Source organism: Mytilus trossulus, chromosome 14 (genome assembly GCF_036588685.1).
Source record: "Mytilus trossulus isolate FHL-02 chromosome 14, PNRI_Mtr1.1.1.hap1, whole genome shotgun sequence".
NCBI classification, from domain to species: Eukaryota; Metazoa; Mollusca; class Bivalvia; order Mytilida; family Mytilidae; genus Mytilus; species Mytilus trossulus.
Window position 1 is genome coordinate 32523407 of NC_086386.1, and position 24541 is coordinate 32547947.

Sequence of the window (24541 nt, forward strand, 5' to 3'; positions counted from 1 at the left end):
TTCTATTTAAAGGTTTATTTTCACTTCATGTTATGACCTAACAGACTTCCATGCAGTGAGTTGGGGAAGATTCATAGCATCAACCATTGTCAGTCTTTTTATGGTAGGTCAAAGAAAGTTTACAAATTGTATTCAAAATTCTGAATAATTTGTTTTAAAATTTATTTTTATGATTTTTTAGGGGCATGCTTTCACATGTTTTTGACTTTAGTGAGACTTTCTTTGTGTAAGCTTTTATTATAATTTTTTATTGAATAATTTAATTATTTTGAAATGTTTATTGCACTATACAACCATAATGTTATTGCCACACTGTATAAATATTATATGCAAATATTTTAGTAGAAAAAATATAGTTTGCCCATTATATTCCAAATTGCCATTCCTTTCAAATATATAATATTTTAAGCATGGATATGTGATGAAGAACAGTGATAAAAGCACTGTTTTATTACTCGTTCACTATGCATGTACTGATTCAGTGTTACGGATGGATACCCCATTTATACTGTATATAAAATTGTCCTTGTTTTACATTTTCAGATGAATGTTCTCCAAACCTTGTCTACTAGTGCAAATTTTGAAGAAAAAAAATCTACAGACAGGTAATATTTTCTTTCTGAACCTTAAATATTTTACACATATAGATTTTACATATAATTGCTGTGTTTTAGTTTTCTTTCATCAGTTCAGTTAAATATGAAATAATAAGGAGATGGGTATGACTGCCAATATGATTTCTGTCTACCATAGTCTAAATGAAATAGATGGCAACGACCATAAGTCCATGTATGTCCTTACCAAAGAGCAAAACCAATAATGTATCAATCAGTCAGCTTTAACCCTTTCCTCCATAGTGACGCCTTTTGACGCCACCCCCTTTACTCCATAATGTCGCCTTTTGACGCCTGTGTAGTACCTCAGTTGTAACGCTTTGACTACAAAATGTCTGCAGTAGACTTTAAAAAATAAAATTTGTATCCAATATGAAAAGGACTATCATAGGAATATCCGACTTAAATTTTTTATTTGATGAAATATTTGTTTTTCGCAATGCATTGATACTTGAAAGCATATTTTCAGAATTTTATTGAAAAATCCTATGCAAATCAAGTATGCAAAAAAAAAAAAATCAATGGAGGAAAGGGTTAAAGGCTGCATCAAGATAAAATGAGAAACAATTCAAATGAGAAAATCATACGCCTAATTTATGACAAAATAAATAAACAGCAATCAACTACTACTGAATTATTAGGCTCCTTACTAAAGACCAGGCACATAGAGAATGTAAAAGGGGTTAAACATGTTTGTGGACTTGTCAACCCTCACCTGACATGGGACAGATATGAGACAACATAAGAACTAACTCAAATAAAATTGAGAATGGAAATGGTGAATGTGTCAAAGAGACAACAATCCAACCATAGAAAAAACAACAGCAGAAGGTCCCCAACAGGTCTTCAATGTAGCGAGAAATTCCTGCACCCGGAGGCGTCCTTCAGCTGGACCCTAAACAAATATATCAGGAGCCTGTATTTTAGTGGTTGTCGTTTGTTTATGTGTTACATATTTGTTTTTCGTTCATTTTTTTACATAAACAAGGCCGTTAGTTTTCTCGCTTGAATTGTTTTACATTGTCTTATCTGGGCCTTTTAGTTTTATAGCTGACTATATGCGGTATGGGCTTTGCTCATTGTTGAAGGCCGTACGGTGACCTATAATTGTTAATGTTTGTGTCATTTTGGTCTTTTGTGGATAGTTGTCTCATTGGCAATCATACCACATCATCTTTTTTATACATGTTGTATATACAAGTTCAGTGATAATGAATATATCAAAATATGTTTATGCTTTCACATGGACATCCTTGCATTCTTACTCATAGAGATCTTTGCATTGTTGTTAAACAAACTTTAAAAAATATCAGTTAAAAAAACTAGGTAAACCTATTAACCTAGTATTTAATCATTTAGAGTAAAAATTAAAAGTCATCTTCCGGCATTTAAAAAATAAATTTTCATATAATGTACCAACAAAAGTAAAAAGACAATGCAAAAAAAAAAATCATTGTAAGCAAATTACCAATTTATGATTAATGTGTTCTGTTCAAAGTTTCTATAAAAAACAGAGTGAAACTTGTCTATGCCAGCGGTTGGTCCATTTAACTTGTATTATGTTGCAATCATCAATTCTTTATATTTCCGTTTGGAAACTGACGTGCGATTGACATTCAATTTCTGAAAATTGATTATACCTACCATTGACATTTTATTAATATTGAAATCTTTTAATTAAAAGCCACTGTTGTATAACAGAAGGACAAATATGAATTCAATAATATTGGCAGTCTTAAATTTTCTAAAAAAAATTTTATTATGGTTCATAGATTTTTATAAAGCTTAATACAAAGTTTTAAATTGCCATTAATAGATAAATCTAATGATTACGGACAATATGTGTAATAGATGAAAGTAAAAAGTAAATAGAAACTTAATGTTTATAAAAGTACATTAATGTCATTTGATTTTTCAATGTTAAATGTAGTACAATGTAGTAAGAGACTTTTGTCAACTAAATATGAAAGGGTTCATAAAGACTGACGTCAACATATTCATTTCTGTTATTATAACTTGTGAATCTCAGAGAGATAGCTTTTCTTTTAAAAAAAAGTTTTTAAACTTAAAATTAATCTTTTGTCCTTCAATTTTTTTTATCTTCTGTATTTTCATGTTATCAGAATTATAATGGATAGCTGATGATTTGTAAATGAAACGGAGATATCTGACAGAATCTTAGTTGGAACAGCTGAGTGTGGATATATATCATATAATGTAGTCATGGACTATCTTATAAGTCCCTCTTTATTTATACATATTTATGTATTAATTTTTTTTAGCTAGTCCCCTCATAATTGCAAAGTTCACTCTGGGTCAGGGACTCTATTCCACTCTTTCAGGATTACATGGTAATTCCCCACTGCTGCCCAGTTCTAAAAAAGTTAAGCTTTGGAACTTTCGGATTTTAAAAAAAAAATTTTTTTTTAAAGGGCATCAAAGTCTTATAGACACAAGACTAATTTTTAATATACCAACTGACTGACTGAAAGGTGTTAAAAGTCTGTTACTCTTTCACATTTAATTGTTTGTTTATCTTAATCCCTGTTTCTACAAACTTTATATACCTTGATATGACGAATAAGGTTTAGAAATTTTTCTAAAAACCCCACAATACTTTATAGGTGATTGAAGGTGTATTGTTTATTTCATCTCATCTTTGAAATAATAGCTATTATAGTATTATATTGACTAATTCCTGTTAAATATTTGAATAAGACTTTAAAGCCTATATTTAAATATATTAATAGTTCAAAATGTATATAAAGGCATAAATCAATTTAGGTGGACATAGTACCTTTAAATATTATTCACAGTAAGTATGTACTGATATAAAAGTAATAACCAACAGATCATTCTTTTAAGCTCTCAGGTCCCTCCTAATTTTACATAATTTTTGTGGTAATGGGTCTGTTTCTAGCAGGTGTTTCTTCACATTTGAAATAGTGACTGGTCGATGAAACAAAGTTTATGCAAATAAATAAAAGAAATTAACATTGAATGAAAAGAAAGATCATGTTTTATTTCTTAAGTTATCATTACTGTTTGGTAGATAAGTTTTTAAAAGGATACATTTTACAAAAATGTTTAATGATGGTTTTATAACTTCTAAATATTCAATTTTTATCTCCACACTCCTAACTTTTTTGTTTCAACAGGTAACACAAGTTTTTTTGGGTAAAAACATTATGAGAGTCATCTTAACACAAATATTATCTTTATATGTACAACTGTTCTTTGGAAACAATAATTTTTTAACAAAGTTTCAGGAGTTTATTAAAAAAAAACAGCATTTTTTGTGGTGTATTTATCAAATTTAAAAAAAAATGTTGACTTTTTCATTATAATTGGTACAAATAATCTTCATAAAGAGTTTAACACAATGCAATTTTAAAAAAAAGGGGTCCATGTACTCGTTTTCAAGTAAAATCAGTTTAAATCTCAGTTAAAAAATGAAGTCATTCATGATATGTCACAGTTTGAAGGCGCAAAAATAACGTTTTATGTTATAGTCATTACCTCCCCTATAGCTGTATCGTACACCCTTTAGTCAATTTGCAAAAAATTCCAGACTATAGTGTTTAAGTTATAATAACTACAAATAAGGGAATTCATAAAAACAGTTCTTACAGTTTTAGACTCAGAGCCTATGAGTTTTTGAAGCCACTTTTTCAATGAAAATTTTAGTGTTCATTTCCAAGAGAACCAAATATTACAACAGCCAATTTCAAAGAAAAAGTAAGCAAGATTTGATTTCCACAAGTAACTGAATATTGCCATGATTGTAAGTTGAGTGAAAGGGATTCACTTTCAATTGGATGATTCAACAACCATTTTAACAAGTGGTAAATGCAAATGTAAACAAGAATGAAATGTACACCTTTATGTCCACTCCTTTTACGATGACCAGAGTTTATTAAAACGTAAGTCCTGATTTGTTTTACCTTTAAAAAAATAAATCTAAATGCAATCAAGTGCAATGTCTTTTTACCTGCTTATTTAACCATTTGATCTTTAACACATACACAGCCAAATTATGAATAATTAAATGAACTTGTTGACTTATTGTTGAACTTTAATGACCGTCCATAACTCCAAGTTATTTGATCCTTATAGTATATTTTGGTCTAGTCAAGAAATCCATTGCGTCAATATTTTTTATTTGAAGAAAAACATGTTTGTATGACCGGTTGATAATGTGATTTTCAATAAGATTGTAATGAAAAGTGATCTATTTTGAAACATCTTGGCTTAAAAAATGATTTTAATTGTATTAAAGTGTTGTAAAATACATGAAAATTACATTGCCTGCGACATATTCTACAATTATGTCATCATGACTAAGTGTTTAGTTGATAGTAGATTTATATTGATGATGGTCAGTCAGATGCTTGACGCATGGTTCTCAAAATGGCTGCTTTAATTTAAATTAGGATTAATTTATAATCAGAAAAAAGAAAGGTTATATCTATTTTGTTGTTGTATATATAATATATGTTGTTTAGAGACATACTAAGGAGCCTGCAGTTCAGTGGTGGGTGTTGGTTTTTGTCTGTTATATTCGTTTTTTCCTAAATTGTTATGTTATGAATTAGGCTGTTAGTTTTCTAAGTTGAATGTGTTTCATATTTTTCATAATGGGACCTTTCATAGCTGACTAAACATTTTTTCTCATGGTTGAAGGCCATGCCCTTGCCTTTAATTGCTTGTATCCATTTCGTTTGAACCTTTAATGGATAGTTGTCTCACTGGCAATCACACCATATCTCCTTTACTGAAGACATTAAGTACACAATGTGAACACTAGGCCTCATGGTCTTAAAACTTTCGAGCATGATTTTTGTACTCAGACTCGAGAATCAACCAATCAAATTGCTAGATTTCATGTTTCAAGCATGCATAATTTTTGTGCTCTGAGCACTAAGCAAAGTTTTATGCCTTTCAAGGCCTGATCTCTAGATGACAGTATTGGTCAAATGTGTTTGTTGGCTGCTACCATATCAGCATTTACCACTTATTGTCATTTATGAATTAATATGTATGTATTATGCTGAACAGAACCTAACCTTATTGCCATTTATGAATTAATATTTATATATTGTATACTAAACAGACCAGTTTTGTTACATACATCTCTTACAAGAGTGTATATTGAACAAACTCAACCAAAGGTTTTGAAATCTGAATTAGTGCAATGCTGTTTACAGATTGACATTTATCACACTTGTCGTTTCAAAGTTAATTCCTATACCTTAGTTTATTTCAATCAAGTTAAGATAAATACAAAAAATGAACTATGACCTCATGAAAATACTATGAAAATTGTCACAAACACAAATGTGATTTGAAATCATATTAACAAATCCTTTTCACATGTTTATACTAGGTACTTCTTTCGTCTATGCAACAGTATACTTGTATTTTCCCCACAAAGTACTTAAGACAGTTAAAAGTACTTCAAATAAAATGAAATGAGTAAAGGCTTAAGGTATGTATTCCCACTGAGCTTAATAAATGCATAGTTACCAAGATTTTTGTTCTTCGATTTATTTATCAAAATCCGTTTATTTTGTTGAGTGTCTCAAATATTAATTGACTTAATAGACCTGTTTATTACCTAAACATTTCTATTACTATATAACCAATGAGAAAACTGACCAATTATCCACTTGAAGTCCATTGACACTAGCGACTGATATTGATTCCTGGTATTAAACCATCGTGGTGCATGTCTAGGAGAAGTTAATCATTAGACACGGTAGAAACCGTTATGATCAATAGTATGCAGCCTTATGTTCTATCATTGACACCACCAATTACAAATAATTCATTACGTTCATCGCACAGGTAAAAACAGATATAGTTTAATGGGGTAAACAAAAGATCAGGTAGGGACTTTAATTCAATTATTAACTTAAGGGAATCAAATCTGAAATTACTGATTTGTAGTTTTGATAAGTAATGAAATATTAATAGTTTTTTTCAATCAAATTTCTAATGTTTTGTATGAACGAAGAGATGTGATTGAATATAGAAATGGGGAAAACTTTTATTAGGATGATTTCATTGTTTTAAAGTTTCTAAAAGCCTAAGAAAATGACTGTTTCTATTCTTTTATTGTTATAAAACATTTATTTTAATAGACCAATAATACAGGCCAAAGTTATATCAACTTGGTAACGTACTTGAATGCTGAATAAAGTTAATGAAAACAAGAATAATGAATATGATTGAAAAAACTATGAATGAATAGACTGAATATTTAAAAGCGGATCAATTGTTTAGATATCATTTATTGAAAGTATTTAGTCTAGCAGAGAGAAACCCATTTTAGGTGCATATTATTATATATACAATACATTATAACTTTATATCAGAAAGATATATAATATATATATATGTATCATAGTCTTCTATATACAAATTTATACTATAAGGTTACTGCAAAAGTAAGAAAGAGTTTTAAATTTTAATTGTCCCTCAAACAATTTCAAAGGCATATCTAGATTTTAATACCTCAATTGAGAAGTGAATTGTATTTTAATTTCTATTCACCTAGAAAGATATAAATGCTCCTGCAGATGTGTTTTAAGTCTTGAAAAGTTTTAATCTTCGTACTTAATGCAGGTCATTGTATATTTAGTTGCTTTCCTATCCAAACTATGCCAGTAACTTTTCACTAGGAAAAAGAAATATTATACTGTCAAGGTCGATTTTTTTTTCGTGACTATTGTCGTATTGTGGCAATACCCATTAATGTTTGTTTATTGTCTTGTCACTGTGGGTGTTGACCTGCAACGAGTTGATTAACTTTTAACTGTTTACTAAACACGGAGATTAAATTCACTTAATGCTTATTAGTCAGCGTTATCGGTGTTTTAAATCTGCCTTCTTTCATATTATCATTAGTAGTTCCTTAACCTATAACAGATGAAATTGTCAAGTGTATTTAAATTAAATTTCTACTTCTCAATTGAGTTATTGAAATTTAATTTACGATGTCTTCATAGAGGAGTGTCCCAACTAAACTGTTGTGAAAAACTTTTGTTGATTATCGGGAAAGTTCAATAATCGTTGATCCACATAAATGTTTTTGTTAACCACAGTTTCTTGTTTGGATTATAGATTACAGTAGCAGTAACCACCTGTGTAGAAAGGACTTAAAGATTACGCCTACTCTCGTTTGATTGACAGGTGAGGAGAGTAACAGAGACCAATCGTAATTAAAGCATCCCTTGTCATTTTTATGGTGATATATTAAAAGTGAAATACCGTAAGAAATTAGAATGCCACCAACAGCAGATACGATAACAGTTCCGATATCTCGCTCCCCACACTTACCAAAGAGACCGCAGACTGTCTGTCCGGCCTATGTGGCCACCAGGAATGCATTAAGAGAACGTGCTAAAATGAAGATGAAAATGCAGTCCCAGGATTTATTAGTGAAAGTTCAAAGTGAGAGACAATTTGATTTTTTCTATAAAGAACCCTGTTTGTATAGTCACAAAGTGTATGTCAACAGTGCCAAAGTGTTCGAAACTCTCAGACATGACTCAAAAGAGGAAAGAAGTAATCCTATTCTACAGAGAAAGATTCAACAAACATTGGCACAAAGAGTTAAGGATATACCTCAGCTAGAGTTTGAAGATGATCAAGAAAAAAGGTTGACCTTTGAACTTGCATTTACTGCTCTTAAATGTAAGTATTATCAAATAAGTATCATTGCCTTTAGTAGATGTTCCTAGTCACTTGGTTTTATACTGCTGAAAAGTATGCGGCATGCTTTAAGTAACTTTGATTAGCCCCAAATAGATAAAGATAGGTTATGGCATTGAGACATTAATTAAGTTGATGTTTGACAAATTTTTGTTCACTTTGAAAAGGATGAAAAAGGGGAGAGAGGGAAGTGGTCCATCTCTGAGAATACAATTTATCTCATCTTTCTTATTTCAGTTTACTTTATTTTGGCTAAAATTTGACTTTTTTCTACTATTTTGGAAAAGAACTATTACCAAAGAAGAGGAACTTAAAGTTCTAGAAGTAAATATTTTCAATAAAATCTTTGATTTCTTTAGGAGTGATCATACTTTGAAGTTTTTGTTACATGTTTCATCAATAGATTGATTTAATGATAATGCTTCTCTGTTAGATAGTATATATAGCTTCAGAACATACTGCAAAATCCTGTGTCCATATTTATATACAATATAAACATATAAGTAGTTAATAGAATTTGTTTAAGTGGCTCATACCAGACATAATTGAGATACAATCAATTCTTATATTCTTCTAAGTAATATACCAGGCTTTGATCATTTTCTGAAAAGGAAATTACTTATTTGGAACATATTTAAATGCGAATATTTTGGTATTAATAGAAATAAAACTTATTGAACATTAATAAATTTACATTTTTTTAATCTATAAATGCAAAAATGTCTGCATGATACCTTCATGCACATGTAAATATATTATCTAGATGAATAAATTTTCTATATATATCTTTATATTTGAAAAGTAAAAGTTATGAAGGTTTAATCATGCGGGTGTATTGCCAGTAGCTATCTCATCATTTGATATTTATCAACCTAGCAACCCAAAACATTATAAAAAATTTATACACATGCCAAACTGTTCATAAATATATATTAGGGTGACAATAACATTCACTTATGTTTGATATTGGTGAAAGTTTGTTTGTCTTATGGGTTATAAATATCTTATAATGTTTTTTAATGAAGTTTGTAATACTGCAGGCCAAATAGTAAATAGTTTTATATCGCTGTTGAGAATTAAATAAGAGCTTTGTTTTCTGCACATAAAAAGACTTTTGTTTTCATGTTTGACCAAATTCACGGGGTTGAACAAATATAAGGACATAAATATTTATACTTTTTATTTAAAATACACATGATGCCTTCATTTGGTGTTATAGATTAACAGATTTATCAAGTTGTTTCAATAAAGTCTATGAATATTGTCCTAAAGTAGTAATGAATGAATTATATCCATTTCATGTTTGAAGAGATTAAGGTATTATTGTATTGCATTTCAATAGAAGCTGATCAGTTATTGCAAACTTAGGTCCTTTAATGGTAATATTGCATATATAAGTCGTAGATTGATCCGACACAGCAAATAAAACAGTTACATAATTCTTCTTTGACTTCTATGTACTTAAATGTAATCATGCAAGTGGACTCTCAAAACAAGTAGAGAGTTACAGAAGAAAGAAAATAGACATGTTTTACTGACCATTGGACTAAATTTTGAGTGAAGAACATCCGGTTATGGATGATAATGAAATAGAGTAATCAGTATTAGGGCCTCTCATTGTCATTTATGAAGACAAGTATCTTGTTATCACAAAGTCACACATTTTGTCATTGTAATCATAGTCACACATTATGTCATTGTTATCACAAAGTCACACATTTTGTCATTGTAATCACATAGTCGCACATTTTGTAATTTTAATCATAGTCACACATTTTGTCATTGTAATCACATAGTCACACATTTTGTCATTGTAATCACAGTCACACATTTTGTCATTGTCATCACATATTTGAAGATTTTGTCATTGTAATCATAGTCACACATTTTGTCATTGTAATCATAGTCACACATTTTGTCATTGTGATCATAGCTACACATTTTGTCATTGTGATCACATAGTCACACATTTTGTCATTGTAATCACATAGTCACTCATTTTGTCATTGTAATCATAGTTACACATTTTGTCATTGTAATCACATAGTCACACATTGTCATTGTAATCACATAGTCACACATTATGTCATTGTAATCACATAGTCACACATTTTGTCATTGTAATCATAGTTACACATTTTGTCATTGTAATCAAAGTCACACATTTTGTCATTGTAATCACATAGTCACACATTATGTCATTGTAATCACATAGTCACACATTTTGTCATTGTAATCAAAGTCACACATTTTGTCATTGTAATCATAGTTACACATTTTTTCATTGTAATCATAGCTAGTTTTTTTAGCTACACATTTTGTCATTGTAATCTTAGCTACACATTTTTTCATTGTAATTATAGGTACATACCCGTAGCCAGGGGGGTTCGGGGGGTTTGGACGAATCCCCCCCCCTTGAAAACGAATAAGCACTGTTAAAGTCAATGATCTGTTGGAATTGTGACTGTTAAAGTCGAGTTTGTGAGTCCATCGAACCCCCCTTTGAAAATTCCTGGCTACGGGCCTGAGGTACACATTTTGTCATTATAATCATAGCTTCACATTTTGTCATTGTATTCATATGGCCACAAATGTTGCCATCTTAATTATGTAGATATTAATCACATATCCATATTTAATCAACTAATCAAATCTTTGGATGGGTATTCAATAAAAAAGTTGAATTTCTCTTTCATAAATTTTCAGTAAATCCTCATTATATTAGAATATATATATAAATATATATCTAGACTTAAATTGAAATTTTAGAAAGATAATCTTCTATATATAGCTCATATAAATTAGAGAAATGCGGTGAATCTTAAAGATCTTCCCAAAGACAATGAAGAGACCAGGAGGTGAACTTGATATGTTTTTCTTAATTCATTTTAACGTACTTTTATGAATGACAAATAATTCAAGGCCAATGTATTTTTGACGTATTTTGATACCATACTAATTAATGCTTTACTAGTTATGGAATCCAGTAAACAACAATCTGGCTTTCAGTCAAATTAAAATAGAGCATAAAATCCGACTTTCCAAATTGTAAATTGAAATGATTTTTTCATTTAGATATTGTCTTCTACACGATATTTAAGTTTAAACAATGGTCTTCATTGATTTTTAAATTGAATGAATTTTGAGTACGTGGTTATGCACTTGAAAATCTGTTTAACATTTATCAAGTTTCTTCTCTTTAAACTGATAAATTGTTTTAAAATTGATAAAGGACCATTAAGTTATGGCAGGAAGATAGTTGTTAAACTGTTGAGATATAGAATGTTATTGACCAGTGATGTTGACTTGCAAAATTAGACTGTTGAGATATAGAATGTTATTGACCAGTGATGTTGACTCTACTTTATCAGTTAGAAGTCCAGTAATTGATATTGAACCAAGTCAGTGAAAACAAAGCATCAAAGTTATTATACATTGACTTTTTCTGTTGGTAAATTGAGAATATTCATTAACTGTTCCACTATGAAATTGATCCTTTGTGTTTTTTGAGACCTGGGTATTTGAAGTTTGTTTTTTTAAATTACAGGAATTTCCTACTCATATGTTTCTTAACTCTCTGCATCCAATTGAAAGCCATTAAAATATAACACGTAGGCAGTTTCCATATAAAATACTGAGCTGAACATTTCAATGTTGTAAAAATGCTCAAATATCTGACCCATATATCGAATATAAAATCCTTCAATAATTGAATGAAATAAATCCATTTTAGAACCAATATTAATGTGAAACGATTTTTAAGTAAGCAAATTAAATAACCCTAATTGTCTTCTTTGTCACATATAATTACAAGGCTTAAATGTTCATCATGGAACTGAATATGTTTTAATACTTTATAAAGCTGTTTATTGAAAAAGTATTTCATGGACTATTTTTGGTGATCAAATATTTGTGTGGTTTCATTTAGATTATGTCAAGAACTATTTTGTGGTATATTTTTGATGTGTTTTGAATTTAGATGAATGATGTTGAATCTTTATTTTCTATTCATATGCAGTTGTATGTGCATTTTCAATGTTATGTTTTTAAGTGTATTTATTAAAAAAGAAACTAAGTAAACTATATTATCAAACATGCTTAATTAGCTCTATGATAATAAAGCTTTATGTAAATGTTAGTGCATGGTGTATTTAATGACTATGCTCAGCTTTTGACTGTAAAGTTAATATGAATTTGTTCTTTCAATTACCAATTCATGTTTTTTTCTCCTGCTTCATTCATCTCTTTAACATGTTTCAAAACAAACTTTATTATCAGTGGCTATTTGTCTTTTAAATGGCAATTTTAATATATGACTTTGCTAAAGCTTTTAACTGTAAAGTTAATACGAATTTCATTTAAAAAAAAATTCACAATTTCATGTTTTTTTCTGCAGCTTCTTTCATCTCTTTAACATGTTTAAACCTAACTTTAAGATTATTGGATGCTGGTTAAAGAAACACAGAACATATGATTTTTGTTTACTAAATGTGAAATTGCTATTATAAAATATTTTATGTCAAAGTTATGACTTTGGTGACATCAGATAATATACAAAGTCACGAAACAGGATACTGTAGTCTGATAACCTTTTAGTTTTTACTTGTTAGGTTCAAATAATTTAAAGAAATATTTAGTAATAGTTAAATTACAGAAAGTACTTTAAATGATCTTAAAAAACAGTGAATTTAAACTATTAATCATTTTAATAACAGATCAGGTATGATTAACCATTTAAATACAGTTTCTAAGGAATTTAGAAAAAAGTATATAGAATGTGTATATTACTTAAATTCATTGACTTATACTGACCCAAAGTTTGGATATGACGTAACCTTTGGATGCTAGAGGTATATTTTGTGATTAGATGCATCATTTTATATTTTCGGATTATTTAATCATTTTAATGTGACAGGGATGTGAAGTATTAATCAAACACAAACCAAAACTTTTGAATCTTTATAACTCCTGAAGATATTTGGAGATAAATGCTCCACCGGTTATTTATGTTAAATGTCTCATAAACAACTCCACATTTCTAATGCTTTTTTTCCAAATTAGGATTAGCTAGTTTAATGTCTTTGGTAAAATGAAGCATGAATTACAGAAAATATTCTTTGGGAATCTCTTATTCAAATATGTATATCTTTGTATGGTCCAATCGTCTTTTATATTATATAAATATCTCAAATCTCATTTTCAAACTTTTTCAAATGATCCAATTGCAAGAGAAGCAATAATTTTTGGGTGGGTAAATGGTCAGTGTTCAGCAGCAGGAGATATTACCATAAGACTAAGGCAAAAGACATACATGTAACATTCTCTTTCCAACTTAAAAAACAAAATAAGAAGATATGGTATGATTGTCAATGAGACAACTATCCTCCAGAGTTTAGATGAAGTGAATGTTTGTATTCATTTCAAGTATAAATTTTTAACAAGAATTTTGCTTTCAAGGAGCAGCCTTATATGTATTGTACACATGAAGATATATGTTATAATTAAAACTTTTTCATTTCCACTGAATCATACTAAAATATAAATGACTTTTACTCAAGAGATGCGTCATTGTTGAAGAGTTTACAAGAATGGGCATATTGTTTGAAATTATTGAGAAAAAAAGATAGTTAACTTATACAATATTTTCTCTGGTCGTCAAGTGTATAGCTCAGTGGTTTAAGGCTGTTATTAAATAGCATTGGTTTGAAACAAAAGTTTTCATTCAGTTCTCCAATACTTCTCATCAATATCTAAAGAATTCATTACTTGTGATCAGAAATCAGCTAGGGGGTTTCTTTCAGTACCCAAACACTATATATATATATATGTTGATTTTAAACAGTCCCATGCAAAGCATTATCATTAGAATAGGCTTATAAATGCATTTCATTTCAAGGCATGGTTGTAACTGACGTTGAATTTGGCAACATTTTGAAAGTCATCAGTGGTTTAATGATTTTAGAGTATTATTTCCTATTATGACCCTAGAATTATATGACTGTTATAGCAGTATATTGTTTATTGTTATGAGAGAGCACTGTCCTAAGTCAACCTTGCCAAGTCCTTGGTGAAATCAGCTATACATGTTTTGTTGCACAAAAGTAAATATATTTACATTCATTAAGTTGCTAATCCCTTGGAAGCTGTGAAGATCAGAAGATCCCAACTTTCACAACTAAAATGTATGAATAAAAGGAAGTATTGGCTTTTCATAGATCAACAGCAACCCAACAACTCCCCAAAAATATAAATAATATGTCACCTAGAGTGGAGATATGAAATGAGATGATAATTAGGTGTCTGATATTTCCAAGTCTTGCATTGGTGTCATTGATATTGATAAATTCTTCTTCCCGCTGTTATTAAAATGGATAAAATCCTGTTGGAAAAGCTGCTAGTATGACGTCTCATTGCTGTTATCAAAATGGATAAAATCCTGTTGGAAAAGCCGCTAGTATGACGTCTCATTCAGGAGACTTCTTTAAGTTAAACCAAATGACTGTCTAATCTGAACCTCAATGAATTCCTAAAGGGGTTTTTGGTTTGAATAGTTTTTACTGTAATGAAGAACAGGCACTTTCTACAATAATCACATAACTGATATTTGAAAGAAAAAAAAACTACCAAAAAGCTTGTTTAATTTTCAGTAAACAAATTTATACACTTGATTATCAGTATTGGTTTTTCTACCATCATTACCATGATAACTTTGTAAGGTTTTTTTTTATTTCATAGCGCTAATTAAGTATATTTAACAACCTGTACCCTATTACTGAAATTGTATTGTTTTAAATGGGAAATCAGTTTTCTGCATGAAACAAAATAACTAATTTACTGTGAAAGTTACCTGATTTCCATAGTCCAATTTAATTAATTGTAATAAGTGAAATGAAGAATTGTTTGTTTTCATGAGAGTATAAAAAAATTATGCTATTTTATTTACTACGGAAATGTACTTGTGTAGGAAGGCTGAACGATAGATGTCCCAATAGACAGTTTCTATAATATAATTGAAATTCCCTTTTTAACAAGTAAACAATAGAATCCATTTGATCTATAGAAGATTTGTCTCATCTTGTTTACATATATTCTGATTTGTTTAAGTCAAATGAATGCACCGTTGATTGGGACAACACACATACAAAGGCAATTGTATTTCTATAACTTTTCATTACTCAGGCGTCTATGGTGAATTTAATCTGTGAATTAAAATCCCAGTTTAATCTCTTTTATTTGTTTTCATCTAAAATTTAAATTCCGTAATCATCATAGTATGATTTTAATAAAGTTTATGCAAGCGATCGGAGGAATGATAAACCTACTCTATAAAACTGATTTAAAGTTGTTGTTACAAAACAATAACAATCTGCAGGTGAAGATCAGATGTATACATGTCGTTGTACATGCATCATAGGGTTATCAATCTTCTGATGTTAGTGATTTGTTCTGACATTAAAATTATTAGAATTATGCCATGAGGATCACAGGCCATAGATTTTTTGATGAACATACATATACATCATATTTTTCAGACTTATAAGTTTACCCTTTTTATGTTAAAAAATATGCTTACTAGTAGGCACTTGTTCTTTGCCTTTCCAATATAATGCTATCAAATCTTAAATATTTAAATCTTTAAATTCTAATAGCACAATGTGACAGAATTAAATTGAATTTATTCACACCTATTACAAGCTACTGGTATTGTAGGTCTGCTGTTAGAATTGCAAATTATTGAAAAATCTCTAGTGCAGACATAAACTTGCTAAGTATTTTGTTTTTAAGAGTCATTTTATGTAATAACCAAAGAAATCCATAGGACTATTCACACCAACGTCACAGATTTCCAATATCTTTTCAATAACTAACATAACTCAGTGGTGGATCCAGGAACTTTCATAAGTGGGGACCCACTGACTGACCTAAGAGGGGGCCCGCTCCAGTCAGGCTTCAGTGATTCCCTATATAAGCAACCAAATTTTTTCCCAAAAAGGGGGGCCTGGGCCCCCTGCCCCCCCTAAATCCGCCTCTGTAACTATTATTTCTATTTTTTGGGTTTTTGTTGCCATTGTTACAAGTCCCATATATATATATAAGCCCAATAACAGAGTAGTAAAATCTTATTTAAAATCCATCATTTTCCAACTGCCATGACTGCTGTTATTTTAAATAAATATAATCTTTTTAAATTAATCATGGCTAAACTGAAGAAATAGAGGTTTTGAATAGCACAATCAAGTAAACAGATGTTATCTTAAAATTGCAATAGGAAGCTATTGTATCTGCATACAGTGATAGCTGGTATAAAGGTGTGTTTGAAAATATCATTGATTTTGATTTGCTATGAATCTAAATCTACTTGTCGTTACTAAGGCCCATTATGAAGGAGCCATATTATTGAATCATTGAATTTTGACAAATTCATTTAACATTAACATCATCATTATTGTTTTTATCAATTAAACTTTGACAAAATGGTTTTATAAATGTTAGCTTTAAATACTTTTAATGCATTTGTTGAACAAAATGAATGACAACTTTCTATATCTTTGGTGTGTGTAATCATTTTTAAGCATTTTGCACTGTTAAATTACTACTTTTAAAAGTACATTGGCATAGTAAAGTTAACATTAAAATCTGAAGAGACCTGATGTTTTATTAGCACTTATGAAATATTAATGTAAAAATCATTTACGTTTATAGATAGCTGTTAATAAAATATTGTACCTACTCACATTTACCTACTTATTCTAATATTGGGTCTGTATTATATTCATTTAAATTTAATTGGACTTTTAAGAAGTATTATTATTATTAAAGTATTTAGATATTAATTTTGAAACAAGTTCATTATAGATGGTCAATATTTACTTTGGATTTTTATCCAACTTTAATAACACATTGTTTAAATTTTCATTTTAAATATCTTTTGTAAGGAGCTACTCAATTTCATGAGAAATGCCAACACTATTGAAAAAGTTGTCATACAATTTGATTACAGTTTCAAACTTGATTTTACTGACCTATACTATTTGACAGGATGCTATTCATCAGGGTCCTGGATTGTTTGTTTGTTATTGATTTCATGTGTAAACATGCGGACAGAAGAGCGAAGAATAAGACTACTGTATGCGGACCGATTATGCTTGTCATACAACAAATATTTATCACCAATAAAGTTGAAAAGAAGAATGTTAGCCTTCACCTGCCATAAATACGCATAAAATATTGATAACAGTTACCTTTATAACTGCATTCCTGAAGATAAATATAGGTTTTGGAAATATATAATGTTAATTATATAAAAAAAAAATCGAAATCCACACTATTTTTCTGGTTTGAATTGTCAGAAGAATGGGCAAAGTTATTTTTATCAGTTTAGAGGTCAGGATTGAAAAATTGAAAGTTGTCTGAAGTCCTCTGAACTACAGTCAAATGTAAAATGGTCTGTATTAATCAGTTGGGAAAAAACTTGATTTTAGAGTTATATGTTTAGAGCATTTAAAAATTTAGTTGAAATGAAACTATTGAAAGGGAAAATAAGATTTGATCCTAGCTATGAACCTATCTTATGTTTTAAGTTAATATACTACCTCAAAATTTGTACAGTTACTGATATACAAATATATGATATAGATATTTTCTTATTTTTAGTTCAAGTCTTGTTTGAAGATGTGTTAGATGACTGTGCATTCTTTGTAACATATCCTGAGGTAACTATACTTATATTTAGAACAAGTTGATATAGATATAGTATATATGATTCTTTGTGTTCCCTCACAGACAATGTCAATGTTTCTCTCACAAAATGGATCTAAACTTTATGGACAAAAAAGACTGAGGCCCAACTCATTGAAGACCCATTGGTGGCCTTTGGCTGTTGTCTGCTCTTTGGTATCTGTTGACATTTCCATTTTCAATTTTATGTCATAAATGAACTTGAGCAGTGCTTTTAAAAAAAATGTTCATTGTGAATTTCAGATCACATAAATATTTATCACATGAAAGTTGTGGGACTATCAAAGTGAATTTCCAAATAAGTTCCTTAGAAAGTAGTATGAAAAGAGACATTATTTTTTCCTTCAATCTTTACAAAATTGTTGGTTGCCTTTTTTTTATAATTTACAAATAAATAGGATATATGGTTTTGTTAGTGACTTGCAGAAATAACACTTTTGAAGTCACTATGATGTTACAAAGCATGGAATTCACTGATATTTTGATGCTAGTAAGTTTACATATTAGATGTGAAACTTTGACCCTTTTATGAAATATGAAATCAAATGTAAACAGACTCCTTGTGAAATTTAAATAAAGCTAAAAACAAATGACTTTGATAGTTGTTTTGCAAAGAAAAACATAAAACAAGAAATTTTCAAAGAGATAATCAAAATCAATGAATATTTGAATTAATAAGATTTAAAGCCTCAGAAAGGGAATCTCAGAAAAGATCTAAATCTAATATACTTTCTTTAATCCTTTAAATCTCTGATCAACAGAAAAATTTCACATCAAAGTGCAAAATTTACTTATGTCTTCAACAGTTAAAACTTGACAAACAAGCAAGCCAAAAGTCAATTCTGTGTAGCACTAATATGTTTTCTTTTCTCAGTCTTGAGTCAATAAAAAGTGAAAAATTACCAATTATAGTAACCCAGATGTCAGGCTTCTTTGGAAAATTATATAGAAAGTGGAAAATGGCAACTTTGTATATATTTAATTAAAAGTTTTTCAGATGTGTCAATTTTGTGACGTTTTTTCACTTGAATTTTTCCTCCTTGACAACAAGTTAGAATTCAGTTGTTCAGAAAACAAAGTCCATGATTCTTTTCCATTGTATATTTTGGTAGAAAAATTTAATTTTGTGAAACTACATACTTTTGGTAGCTTTAGCTGTGAAGTAGATTTAAATTCTTTGACATTATTTGTATAGAATAAGTATAATGATATTTACTGTCTACTTAACATTGCAGCTCAGATACACTGGAATGACATTTTTATTAAATATCTACTTTAAGATAGTGATAATGTGTTTTTGGTGGAAATTCTTTATATTTGGTTCTCCTTATAAGGACAGACTGATGAAAAAATACTTTAACATAGAACTATTTTTGGTTTTCGTAAATAGAAATGCTATTTTGATATGATTGTATAAAGAATCCAACCGTGCGGATGTATTAATGTTTATTATTATAACAACATGAGGACACCTGGTGGGAACAAGGTAAAAAAAGGAAAAACAAGACGAGCATTTGTCAAGACTTAAATTTAGAAATGAGAAAATCAAATCTCAAAATGACTTTAAATTCATGTCAGAATGACATTTGCATAAAATTTCATTTTTCGCTGCCATAATTGAAGGAAGCCAGTATGGGACTGAAAAGTCATCCATAATAAATGAGAACAAATGTTATTTTATAGATTTTCAATTAAAGGGAAATTATTATAACAGTTTATTCGCTTTATAGCCCTCCCAGATTGACTTTTTACGATTGTAATGATTTCTATAATCTCATCTATACCCGATTAATTATGCATCAACAATGTAAAAATGAGTCTTTAATACAATAAGCATCACATTAAATAGTTTTTATATTGCTGGAGATGTCACTTAAAGTAGGTATAAGTGTTGGCCAGGTACATACTTGTACAGGATAGAAAATCTGTCCCTTTATCATAGGTAAATAAATATCTGATGACTGTATCATTTGATTGTACTTTCAATCTCTGTCCAATCTTTGAATTCTTCAGTATTTGTATGCACCCTGCCATCACAAATGGGTTAATTCATGCAACATTAAGTGTTACCCTTTTATATCCATATGTACATCCTAAATATGGTTTCTGTTCTCTAACTTTAATTTGCCCTACCAATTGTTATAATGCTTATTACCACCAAAATATGATCAAGTTTGAATTTGTGAAACACAACATGTACCATTCTTGATATTTATGCTCATTTTAAACATTATATGCAAGCAGGGGCATCATCTGTGTATCCCCTGGACACATTCTACATTTATTTCCAAAAGATATTTTCTTGCAACTCAATAAAATTTGTCAGCTTAGCAACATAGTTTATATCTAGACTTACAACAGACTCCCTCCTGCTCTGCTTAGATAGAATAAGCACTGATTCATTTCCCAAAGGCAGATTGCTATTTGAAATCTTATTTTTCTTTCTTTTGTCATTTTGATAAGAGAATCTCATTCCAAAGTATTGTGGAAACTTACTTTAAATGGTACATTGATACACATACAGTTGTTCAATATGACCACCATTGGCGGATCCAGGGGGGGGGGGGGGGGGTCAGGGTGTTGGAACCCCCTTTTTTTGGCCGATCAATGCATTTGAATGGGGACATATAGTTGGAACCCCCCCTTTGTCCTGGGTTGGGAACCCCCCCTTTTTAAAATGGCTGGATCTGCCCCTGACCACATGTTCTGTTGAATTTAACTGGAAAATAATTATTTTTATAATTACCCAAGACAACAGAGAGCATTGTAGTTTAGACAGAATTTTATCATAACTTGAAGATTGAAGATTTAGCTAAAAATAGATAATTATATTTTACAGCATATGGAAGATCTTGGTTTAGTAATGGTTATATTATGTGATTACCAAACTAGAAAATTTCAACGCAGAACTCCATTCACAAACGAAATTCTCAATTCTGCTGCAACCGATGTTGAAGATGCTATTTCTGATTGTAAAACCAAATTAAATGCTGCTCTTGCACGACACAGAATCAAAGCCTCGGCCCCATCAATAGAATACTTGTTACCAGAAACTGTAAGAAGTAAAGAAGCAATAGGATCAAAGCAGCCAGTGTATACATGGGTCAACCAAATAAAAACAAGGTAGGTGTAGCGCAAATTCGATACTTTGAAAAATAAGAATTATTTATAATATCTAAATATTAAGTTGTTTTTTTAGAGACTTACTATTCCTTTAATGACGCATTTTGAAGGTTTTTATGACCTTGGAACCTCTTCAGTCACCAAATCTTTTCCCTGAAAAGAAATGTTGAACTCTTTGAAAACTAGGATAATACATAAATAATACTCAGCAGTCCCATCTACACTGTAAATGATGATTTTTTTATGGCAATGATTATCTTCATAATATAACCTTTTTTTGCACTGATGCCATGTTAAGCAGCCATCAATCAATTAGTCACATTTACATCAATGTTTTTAGTAACAATTGGAACAAATTTCCAATAGTGCTATGGAGACATATAGGAAGAGAAGGAAGCCATCTGCCTCAGTCATTACTGGAATATAAAAAAGGATCAAACATAGTTATTACACCATAACATCCTGCAGTTTCTTGTTTCTAAGACTGTATTTAACTTTATTGTAAAAAAACATGACAGTTTGCAATGTTTGCAGAATGAATTAAAGCAGAATTATTAATAATGTTTTTGCACTATTTGTCTGAAGATCAAACATTGCCGTAGCCACAGTTTATATTTAGTTTGCTAATCTAAGATCACGTTTCTACCAGTACCACGTCACACACAATTGATTTTTACAGTATAATTGATATTGATATTTAACTATTGTCTTTGAAATAGCCGATAACTAATACCATTTGTGTGATTTAATTGGTGAGGTAATGTTGAGTTTCTCTGAGTTTATTGCCAACCTTTTCCTGTTATCCCACTTTCTTCAAACATTGGTAATTCACACTCGATCATAAAATGGCTATAAGTCACGACCTTATCGATCAGTTTCCACGTAGTTTACATCTTTAAGATTTAATTAAGAGTTGAATATCAAGAGACCATCTTGTATTTTACATGTTTTGAAACAGAAGTGCCATAAACTACCTGGTTATCTGTTATATCTATGAGTATAGGAATCTCCTGTGACGAACTTTGCCATTCTAAGGCTCATTTGATTCTTGGATGTTATAGCAAAGATAGGGTCAAAATTGAAAAGATAAGATGAGGAATTGATTTTATAGGCAATTAATTGATACAAAATTGCTTCATGCTGAAATGCATATTGTTTGTAATGTCATCATTTCTATAAAAGACTCAGTGCAGAAGATTAAATAGTACAAAGTGTTTATTGTTTATTTCCTGAAAAAAAAGTATTAGCAGATCTACTTTGTTGACATTTTTGTCCAGGGAAAAAGTTTTTGTATGATGTAACATGTATAGATATAAGCTGCTTGTAGTAATTCTTGTACTTCTACCATTAGTTTAATGTACTGTAGCCAATAGATAGTACTATACATTATTCTATTGGCTCTCTTCAAATTGTTTTGTTAGATATGCAATTTGATAGTTTAAAGCCTTACTTCTAGAAGTGCAACTAGGATCAATGAAAATCTTTATTAAAACTTATGAAAATAAAATTAAGTACCGGTACTGTATTATAAAATCAAGGACCTTGATGTTTGAAGCCCAAATCCTGCTTCAAAAATAATGTTAAAATTACACAGTTTTGATAGTGACTGTCTGGTTAAGCTTTATTATGAATATATTTTTATTTGCAGCATATCAGATGTAATAGACCAGTTTAAAGAGGAAGGTTTCACACTAGTTAACAGTGAAGAGAAGTTAGAAGACAAACAGTTTGCTGTGGACCCGTTATGTAGTGACGTATTAATGTTTCCTGGAGAGTATAGAGAAGATCTTGTAGATCATGATCTTTATCTAGGAGGCAAAATCGTTATACAGGTATTATGTATTTCTTGTATGAAGCTCATCTATATTTCTAAGATCTTGTATTTCACTGTTTTATAATTGGTATCTGAAGGACTTATGAGCAATTTCATTGTTTATCAAAATGAAAAAAAAAATGTGATGTCAATTTTTATTGTTGATCACATTTTCGGCCCATCACAATGTATTGGTGAAAGTGGACCTCCCAGTTGAGACAACTATCCACCAAAGTTTAGATAAAGTGTCTGTAAGCAGTTATAGGCAACTGTACTGCCTTTAACAATCTAAATCTCCTTTCAATTATATTCAAATATCATGTATAGAACCAACATAACTAGCATTTAGCACTCACTTGATGCCAAGTCTGCATATTATTTGTTTTCTAATTCAATTGCTTGATTCTATGTGGATTTTCTCCTCAAAGGATTTGTGTGTAAATATAGATCTAGTTAATTGCAATATATAGATTAACTTTGTGTATACCGGTATTTGTGTAATTTGTAGGATAGTGTATATTTTTGTATTTTGTAGGATAAATCAAGTTGTATAGCCCCACATTCTATCAAACATTTACTTGGAGATGACAGTGATATCATACATGTCAACGTAGGGGCTGGTCTGACCACAGCACATATAGCCAGTCTCATCAACAACAGCAATAATCATGCATGGGCGTTTGGTGCAAAATCTACGTCTGAATCAAAAGCAATACAAGCTCAATTTGAGAAATGTGGAATTAAAGGTAAAAAGCATTCAAGCTTCTTGGTGTCACTTTGACACATTTCTCCATTTCCATTCTCAATTCAATGAAAAGATCCATGGTCTTTTTTTATCCAAATCTTTTTCACAAAATGAATTTGCTTATGTTCACAACACAGAATTGAGCAATGAAATAAATAAATATTCAGACTAATAAAAGGGCCACAGTTTATCAAACTAATAGACTTTACTTATAAACTTTATTATTACAATTATCTTGGAAAGTGATCCAGTTTAATTCCATATATGATGTACTTAGGATGAAGGTATTATATCAAGATTAGATTCAAATTTCATATAAGAACAAATCCAAACCAAAGTTCAAGAGCTTTATGTAAATTTTTAAACGAAACTGATATTTGTTCTTGGACAAATTCCAAGGTCAAACTTATATAACTTGCTCATCTAATCAAGGTTTTAAAGTCTATTCAAGCTTTTTAAGTGCTAAATGATGGTATAAATTTTATCAATGATTATATATAATAGATAATAAATTCAAATTAACTTCCTAGTAAAAGAATAGTTACGTAAGTTTTCAGAATGAAATACTGCCGGTCTCATCCAAGATAAAAATGTCTAGTAGGAATATAAATAATATTCAAGAGTTTAATATTTATAAAATAAACATTTTTACATATTTTAAGGTTAAATGTTATCATGGTACATGAAAATACTTCACTTTGGTTCTTAAACCATATTTATTAGGCTAATGTCCAGCTTTGTGGCACACTTGTAAATTTCAGAAGTGTTGTCAATTACTTTGTAAATATTGAA

General features: G+C 29.9%; 1 protein-coding gene across 5 annotated transcripts in view; it reads left to right on the top strand.

The window, feature by feature from the left end:
• The window catches only part of LOC134697283 (putative methyltransferase NSUN7), a 41716-nt gene that overhangs the window by 6998 nt on the left and 10177 nt on the right, over nt 1-24541 (top strand). For 3 of the 5 annotated variants that reach the window (XM_063559458.1, XM_063559457.1, XM_063559461.1), the window contains exons 2-7: nt 13-103; nt 7740-8312; nt 17985-18043; nt 20908-21191; nt 22840-23023; nt 23540-23750. In XM_063559458.1, coding sequence (XP_063415528.1) covers nt 7901-8312; nt 17985-18043; nt 20908-21191; nt 22840-23023; nt 23540-23750 — 1150 coding nt within the window. In that variant the 5' untranslated portion in view covers nt 13-103; nt 7740-7900. Of the gene's footprint in view, nt 1-12; nt 104-6479; nt 6503-7739; nt 8313-17984; nt 18044-20907; nt 21192-22839; nt 23024-23539; nt 23751-24541 lie in introns of those variants that run through there. The other 2 variants (XM_063559460.1, XM_063559459.1) reach the window with 2 other exon arrangements.